At 41.0% G+C, this 9,120-nt stretch overlaps 1 protein-coding gene across 1 annotated transcript in view; it reads right to left on the minus strand.

Moving 5' to 3' along the window:
• The window catches only part of LMO4 (LIM domain only 4), a 26,032-nt gene extending 18,766 nt beyond the window's left edge, over positions 1-7,266 (minus strand). Inside the window, exons 1-2 of the mRNA XM_072419920.1 lie at positions 6,977-7,266; positions 4,134-4,372 (exon numbers count right to left, since the gene is read on the minus strand). Of these exons, the coding sequence (XP_072276021.1) occupies positions 4,134-4,369 (236 nt within the window). The 5' untranslated portion in view covers positions 4,370-4,372; positions 6,977-7,266. The remainder of the gene's footprint in view (positions 1-4,133; positions 4,373-6,976) is intronic.
• Positions 7,267-9,120: the final 1,854 nt, after the last annotated feature.

Here is a 9,120-nt window from a genome sequence, read left to right on the forward strand (position 1 = left end):
ACACACACACACACACACACACACACACAATGGAGTGCCAGGCATATGAAGCAAAAACAACCTGGAGGCACAGTAACCCATAACCAGAAAAAAGCCATGCCTAATGTTCTACCAGCTGACTCACACTGGCATTGTGTGGCACTACAAGTCAAAAATTGCCTCACCCAAAGAAACTGCATCCCCATTGCAAACAAAAACTCACAGGTCCTTCTCCCAGGGTAAATGAGGGGTTAAGGGGTATTCTGCAAGTCTCCGTTTGCAACATACCATGATTTAGGGCAATAAAAACAATACTTTGTATACTGAGCGGACTGTAACCCTACCCAAATTTTTTAAATTCCTCCTTCTCTATATTAAAATACATTTACCTTACAAATATGTATTAATGCGTCCTGATGACCAAGTAAACGTATGTAAATTATGGAAGTACACGTACACAGTAACTTGTTTTATATGTATGTGTTATACAGAAGAAAGTGAATCATTTATGCAGACGTACATTGAAACAAGAAACATTATAGCTTCCATCCATTCCAGAGACTGGTTTTATTTGTCCTATCCTATCATTCATATAGCACCCCGTCCACCTATATGCCGATTACCCCAGAGAACAAATGGGGTTTGTATTCGACTTGAAGGTCTAATGTTATTAAAGTACCGATTACTTTTGGCGCACTTACTGCCTTTTTAAAACATGGCATTAGGACTTTCATATTAGTCGCTGAATGAAATTTGTGGACTTCAAGGTCATCTAAATTTTTTTTTTTTTTTTTAAATTCTATCCTTTAACATTAACAGTTTTCCAAGCAATTATGCACGTTGCCCCTTCTGTTTAATTCCTCCTGCAGAGCAGTGTAATGCATTAACCCGCAGCTCACTAGGGGTTAATAGGAGGTGTATTAAATGCTACAAAGTGATGCCAAGAGCCAAGTCCATTAAAGGTACTTCATACTAACTGGATACTAAGGCACCTTAAAAGCTCTAGGAGCTATTGATACTTAGAGAAAAAAAAGAAGGGCAGAGCATAATGGCTGCAGCTACATTAGACAGGAGGAGGGGAGAAAAAAAAAAAAACTGCCAAATTACGCTTGGTTAATTCAGAGTAACAGATCTGCCCCCAAGTGAATTGGAGGCCTTGAATTAATTCTGTTATGACAAATCAAGATAAACGTTCCCCCTAAATTGCATGCGATTTAATTAATTTTTGAGATCCAGTTTTTTTTTTCTCTCTTTTCCCCTCTCTCCCAGCTAATAGTTCACATGCTCCTGTGCTGTCATTGTGCTTGAGTGGGCAGACTTCAAAGTGATATTAAATAACCAACTATTAGATTTACCTAGCACGTCCTATTGGAAAAACGCCATTTAATTACCTAGCCTGTTCAATTAAAGGGACAGCATTCCCTGAATATAGCAGCTTGCTGTTGATTACCAGGGAAATTAACTCTCTGCATGATGTCTCTTGGACTCTTTCTAAACCACAGGAAAGGAGGGGTTGAAAGGAGGGAGGGGGGCAGCAACCAGACTTATTCCTTGGAGAATTACAGTCAAGACCTCTAACTACACTATAATTGAGGAATGTTGTACCATACGAGCTTAAAGCTCACAGAAATGTGAAATTCTTTACCCCCAAAGCTCATTGTTTTTTTTTCTCCCTCCTGTAAGTCTAGCACTGCGATCAAGAATAATCAAATTCACGGATAATTCTGAAAAAAAAAAAAAAATCGGTACCGGTAGCTAGTTACGTAGACCACCCTCCAAAGCAAAATGCTGGTCTAAAGAATGGTATCAATGCACCCTCAAAAATACACGGATATAAAATTAAAAATCCAGAGCACATACAACATAATTACCATTAAAAGTCATTCTTGACTTATCAACCAAAAAGAACTAATGGCCAAGGGCTGCCCATACAACCCTCCCGTACTTTACGGATAAAGATGACGACGGCACCTCTCCCTCTGTATCTTTTTAAAAATCGTGGTAACCCAATCCCCCGTCACAAGGCAGGAATGTTTAGAATCAAAAGATGCTGTAATCACATCGTTGTCTCGCCAAATCCTTTTAATGTTTCCCAGTGATCAGACTCTGGCCCTTTAACAGTCTGAATCCTCAGCCCTGGTTAATAATCCCCTCTCTTACAGGCCAATTTTGTTAATTAAATGTTTTGTTTGCGATGCAGCTCTCATTCAGTTCGGACACGTCATTCTGAGCAGATCTAAGCCAGGGCCCAGATCTCATTAGATAAAACCTATCAGGACTAAAAGAAAATGGAGGAGTCACTAATTAAAGCTTTTAATTGAGTGTATTCACTGTCAGCCTGTTTTATCTCGAATCTGTGATTGTGAGCTGCATGTCAGTCTCCCACCAAAGCACTTTCATTAATGGAAGAGGTGGATTTGGCTCCCCCCACCAACCCTACACTCAAAATGAAGGGAAGAGCAGAAGCACTTTGTTTGGACTCGCTCAGAAGGTGCATTTCAAAGACACAATCATATCCTCACATCAAACTCCCTAAAGACATTTCTATCCCACATCTTTACCTTGGTACTTGGTCACTTTGCCAACTAACATTAAAGGTCAAAAACATCAGATTTAAAAGTCGGATCACTAAAGTGATCTGTATCACAAGCACTGTTTTAATGTAGCTGTTATGTACACTTGGATGAAACTTCATTAATAAAATATTACTTTTTTTGTCCAATGCCACAGCAAAACAAAACAGATAACGGAGGTATCAGTTACAAATACCTGTCACATACCAGCTCAATGGGATGTTTCTGGTTAATGACACATCTAACTTAACACCTTCTTTTAAATAGCTGTCACGACACAAGATTTGTATGGAGGGAAAAAAAAAAAAAAAAAAGAAGACACAATAAAATAGCTGCGTTTCAAAAAGCAGCTTCCCTGTGCTCACCTATGTACAGGTTAAGGTTTCATGACTGACCGGAAGCCAAAAGAACTGCAATTAGCAACAAACAGCTTTCAATTTGTTGGTAATGACAGGTAGCCTACACAACATCTGGACAATGGTGTCCACTTTTACACTTCCTACAAATGGCCCTCTTCCTCATGTTCCACCCCATTTCTTTCAGTTCCTGTCAAGCTAAGAGTAGTTGCTCTAGCTGCATCAGGGAAGTAAAGAATGGGAACCATTTTGCTGAACTGCGTGCCAGTTTTCGAACATTTAAGTCTAAAAAAAACACTTAGTGAAATTAATGTTGCAATCCCTCAATGGCCTTTTCGCCGAGAATATTACTTCTATTTAGCTGATTGAAGACATCAGGGTTCTGTAGAGGACATAGGTTATATTATTTGGACTCTATCATTCTAGCACTAAATGCGTGCTAAAGGGGCATTAAATTCAACCTGGGTCATAGATAAATTCCCTTACCAGGAGTAAAAAGTAGAGCCATTACTAACAAAAGAAAAAAAAAAACACATGCATTAACCCAGTGCATTACGCACTAATACAAGATATATAATAAAACATTTTTTATTCTTTCAGTGCTTTTATTTGATGTGCTAATGGCTCGGTAAAGGTAATCTTTAACAGGACGTATTTGGAAGTACAGGGCATCCAGGTGCATCAGTGTATTAAACCGTTCACTTAAATTAAATATGTAATCCTTCAAATGCTTTTCTGTTTAATGACTTAAGAAGCTTGGTTTCACCTGGACGGATCAAGCCAGCACACCATTCCTTATCAATTCCCGTCTTTAAAATGACATTAAAGAGTATGATGGACATGCAATTAATCTTTGCTCACACCTTGCGCAATTAATGAGTTATTGCTTTGGATGATTGCATCCAGAAGTCAGGAAATAGATCATTTTCTGCAGGAAGGGAATGCAAAAAGATGCCCAAACTAGCGCTGGTAATTATAACATTCAGCATGTTTGGTCATGTGTGAAGTAGAACTATGCACAGATAAAAATCATTCAATATTTACACATATTTCTTCAGAAATATTAGCTCAGGATGTCATGATATGATCTGACTAACAAGTTAGCTGCACCCTAATGTGTAATTGTTTTTATTTTTGATCATATGTACTGGGTTGGCATGTATAAAGTCATTGGATGTCAGAGCCATTGTGAATTAATGTTTCTACAAGAAAAGAAAGGACAAACCTGATGTAGTCGTTTCTGCACAGGATCATCCCACTTTTTGTGTAGCATGAGGTGCCAATTTCCCCAAGTTGAGCTTGACAGCACGAGCACTTGAGACACCTACTGTGCCAGTAGCTGTCCATGGCATAGAGCAAGAAACGGTCTGCGATCTTGCCTCCACATCCAGCACATCTTTTCCAGGAGAGGGTGCTAGCGGTCACTGGGGGTGGCTGGGCACTACTTCCTGGGTTCACCATGATCTAAAAGGAAAGAAGCACAAAAGCAAAAAAAAAAAAGAAAAAAAAAAAAAAAAAGAAAGAAAAATATAGATTATTGGGGAGTTCTTACAACCTTGCACTGGGTTTACAGTAGCAAATCTCTGTACTAAGCTAATTAATAGAGACAGTCAAGTGATAAATTATTTTGTTTGGGGTCACTGATCTCCCCTTGAAGTGCCAACCACCAGATATCACTTTACTTCTAGCCCCGCTGTCTAAAGTTGTATGGAGACCTTAGAAAGCTGCCTGGTTTAAACACCCTTGAAATGCCAATACCGACACAAGGCAACACACAAAGGCAAATTTTATTATCTAAAAGGAGCGTAGCCTAAAGTAATAAATAATTAGAACAAATAGGCAATCATTTTACTGGTTTACATAAGAGGATTAAAATGTAAGCAACTCAATGCTCTCAGGTTATTACTGTATGACTCCTCCAAGACCAAACTACTGTAATTTAACAAATCTATCATCATCCATGCTGAGTAAAAAACTTGTCATGCTGGTTTGTCATATATCTGTTTTTTTGTTTTTCTTATGACAGCAGTAATAATCAATTTTCTATTCATGCAAAAAAACCTTATTTGAGGTCAAGGTGGGGTGATTAATGAACCTTGCAATTTGGGACAAAACAGAGCTAAACTTTCAGAAGCCCCATTAACAGCCAATACAAACACATGATACTTTTGTCTCACTAATCTGTCCTTGATCAGCAATTTAAATGCAATGTATCTACACCTTCAAAGGGCTTCCATTTACAGATAGAAGAGAAGTCAGGGAAGAAAAATCTGACTGTCAACAACTGAAGAAGGCTAAGCAAGACTAACTGTACACAGAGCAGGTAAACAACCATGGAACTCATATCGCCATCAAACGTGGCTTCTATTGGGCATCTGATTGCCAAACCAGTCACTATTTTTTTTTTTTAATTTAACCGGCTTAAAAAGCCACTATAGATTCTGAAAATGATCCACAAAGCTTGCACAGTTCTACCCAAAATATAAAGGGGTCTGACCCAAATTTTCAGGCTGAAGCTGCTGAGACTGTGTGGTTAAAAGAAGATCTGCAGCAGCAGCATGTCATCCTAGGGGAACCAACTAATGCATTTTCTAATCAAGCTTTGGCATAATGCGATAATGGCTTTATAGCAATCCAGTAAGACTTCACGTCCTCTTGCATGGGTGGCTTCACCCACATCAGACACATACACCAGTGCAGAGACATCCCAGCAGAAGACAAAGTTTTCAGACAGTCTGAAGTTGGTGGCAGCAGTTCCCAGCGACTGTTTGCAGAGGACAGTAAATAAAACCACATAATCTGCCATAATCAGAAACTGTGCCTATTAAGCTGTAACAAAACACTAGGACTTGGGAAACGGAACCACTCTAAAAGCCATTATCTTCGTGTACCCAAATGCATCATACCTTTATGTAAATTGATTTTATCTGATGCATTACTCAACAAATGGCTTTTGGTAACATTTTCATCTACAACCTCTAAATGAATCTGCATTTCCTGCCTAGAATCTACCAAACGTTTTTTTTTAAAAAGCCATGTACGCTTAGAATATCTTTTCTTTTTTCCAGGAGGATTGCCTAGGTTGTCCCGATCCCGTTAAATAAAAGAAAAATGATAAAAGAAACACGAGACTGTGCCAGGCATCCAGCAAGCACATTAAGCAAAGCTCTTAAAGACAAGCAATACCTTAATGCTGATTAAATCTACTAGAGATGAATCCTGCTGAAGTGACCAGAAAAAGACTCTCCGGATAACTTATAGGGAGGGATCTCATCAAGTTTCATTGCAGTTGAGGAAATAAAAACCTTTTAACTTTAATAGAGCTGCTACATAAATTATATAGCCAGGCAATTTAGAGAATGTAAAGGGGGGGGGGGGAGCAATGGCAGCTACAGGCAAAGGCAACAAATTCATTTCACAGATCTCCCCATACTGGAGATGGAAGAAGAATAAAACTAGATTCTTCATGCTGCATTTTAATTAGGGGAGTCGGTGGATTCCCAGTGCGGGGACACAAAGGCCACTTTGATCTCTGTGCCACAATTTAGGAATATAGGCTGGGAAGAGAAGAAGAAGGGTTTCCCAGATGGGTGTATGGAAGGATCTAGCTGGGGAATCCTTTCCATGCAGGAGGGTTCTGGTGTGGAATGTGGAGAGATCCAGAGGCAGATGAGGCTGAAGGTTCCAATCTAACCAAGCTCAACACGGATCTAAGCAACTACTACCCCAATCATGTCCTATTTACTAACAGCAGCCTTTCAAACTTTAAACAAACCCATAGAAGAGGCTATGTTACTCCTACGGCCCTGGGTGTAGAACACAAGGGGTCCTTGTTTTGCTTTTTATCAGACATGTGTTTGTAAACAATGATAAAAGATGTAACATTAGATCAATGACATGTCATGGGAGCAGATCATAAGGAAAGGGTGATCCTAGATCCTATGGGTGATGTGAGGCTTCCCCCTCCTGGATCAGTCAGGACTAAAGTGGGAATAAATAGGGATCGGAGCCCCCTGCAGAGTGCGGTCCCAGGCAGATGCCCATAGACTGTCCGGTACACAGCCTTACCTTTCCGGGCCCCTCCTGGCTCCGATGGCAGGCGGTACACACTACTTTCACCCGTCCAGCAGATAAAGCGGTCCCTGCTAGCTCCTTCCTACACGCACAGATCCCGGCTCCACACAGCCCACACTTGTTCCGGAGGTCGGATGAAGTCCCGGGAGTGGAGCGGACTCAGTCCAGCCGTATAGACATCAAAGACGAGGCGCCCGCGCATGGCGATTAGAAGACGCTGAGAGGCCCTGCAGCTGCCGCTTCCCCGTGTCTGCTCTCCGCTCTCTCTAGCCTGACATGTGTTACTGACGGAGCAAAACCCAGCGCTGCTTCCCACATAACCCCGCCCAGTCCGATCCCCCCTCTCTGATTGCTCAGGCGGAATCATAAAATAAGCCAAGGGGAAGGCTGGAGACTGGTGCGTGGGCGGGATCATAGGCGGGGCGTGGGGTGATTGACAGGTCCTGTGGCCGCACCCCTCTGTGAGAGGGGAAGAGCGTCTCCTGAGCGCGCGCGGTTGTAGCTCTTGATCTAAAGTCACCAATCACTGCACCTGTTGTCAGGGCCACAAAGGGGGCGAATAAATGCTAATAAAAGCTACAAAATTATAAAAATTGTTAGAAAATACAAATAAAAGCTAGAAAATGCCACCTACCTGGCTCTTATAGTTCACTACATTCATAAAGTCAGTCCTATTATTATTAATAATAAATAGGATTTATATAGTGCCAACATATTACGCAGCGCTGTACATGAAATAGGGGTTGCAAATGACAGAATATGCAGTGACACAGGACGACACGATCTCTTCAATCTGTCTAATTAAGGAGAAGCTGTCACCAAAAGATTAGTTGTGAAATGAAGAAAGAAAAGCTGGGGTTTTGAGGCAAAAATACAACTTTATTGATGTAAATTTCAAACAAGCAATAATACAGTGCAATATTTGTAGTATATGGTCCTGCCACATCAATACCGTTGTATTTGTACCTCAAAACCCCAGCTTTTCTTTTTTTTCACAACTAATCTTGTCATTTTTGGGGTGGCAACCATCAATATTTACATTGGAAAGATTGCTTTCATTATCTTTATACTGAACCTGTCAGGAAAGACTTAGTGAGGCTCGTGATAATGCTAGAAGCCCGGCTGTTATGGAAACTCCCTATAAATAAGATTGGAGACAGAGACGCAGCTTTTTACACACAACATGCACATTTTCCTGCGCTGAGTTGCCACAAAACTCGCTATTCAATGGGGGCCTTGGGTTGGAGGCGCATTGGAGTGCTGTTTTTCTAAATAAATCTCATTCTGATTTGTCTGGCTTTACATTTTTGTGTCACAGGTGTAAATCGGCATGGGTGGGCGAATGAACTCTTACTGTCATGGTGACAATGGTTTCACCAAGCAGGAGGTGAGGGAAAATCTGCATCTAGAACATGGCTGACGGGGGGGAGGGGGTCATATTAGTTGAGCAGGGGGCCAAAGTGAGTTCTGCACAGGGGCCCACGTCTGCCGCTGTCACCAGGATAGTAGCCGCCTGATCAGGTCACTCTTATGATGTTCAGACAGGTTTTACATTCCAATACAAGTCTACAGGCATGTCTAGGGTCTGGGGCCCTGATGCAGTGGCACACTTTGCACCTCCCTACCTCTGCCCCTGTTTTCTGGTATGACATTGATCACATTGACATTAAATACAGAGAAATTTCCTTGACAGAGTCGCACAATAGCAGAGGTTATAACATTATTTCAAGCAGATTTAGTTAGAGTTAGGCTTTAATATACAGTCATGTTATCAATTACCCTGAAACCTTCCCCACTGGCCCTCTGGCAGGTATGTGGTTAAAGAAATTACAGAGGAGCTAATTAGCTCGCCCCTGCTTCACTTTGCTGTTGCAATGTTTAATCCAGGACATGTGTTATACAGATCAAAGGCAGCTGCCTGCAGATCATTAGAGACCAATAGGAGTTAACCCTTACTGTAATTACAACCACCTCATCATCTGGGATATCTGTGCAACACACTTCATGATGATGTCTTCTAGTTCATGAAAGAATGTGAACTGCAGCATTCCTCTCTTGTACTACATTACGGTCACATGGGGCACTTTTTGAAATGTATTGATGCATTTTAGCGATTATTGCTTATAATGCATAGTGCA

This window comes from Pyxicephalus adspersus, chromosome 8, assembly GCF_032062135.1.
Source record: "Pyxicephalus adspersus chromosome 8, UCB_Pads_2.0, whole genome shotgun sequence".
In the NCBI taxonomy this organism is placed as follows: domain Eukaryota; kingdom Metazoa; phylum Chordata; class Amphibia; order Anura; family Pyxicephalidae; genus Pyxicephalus; species Pyxicephalus adspersus.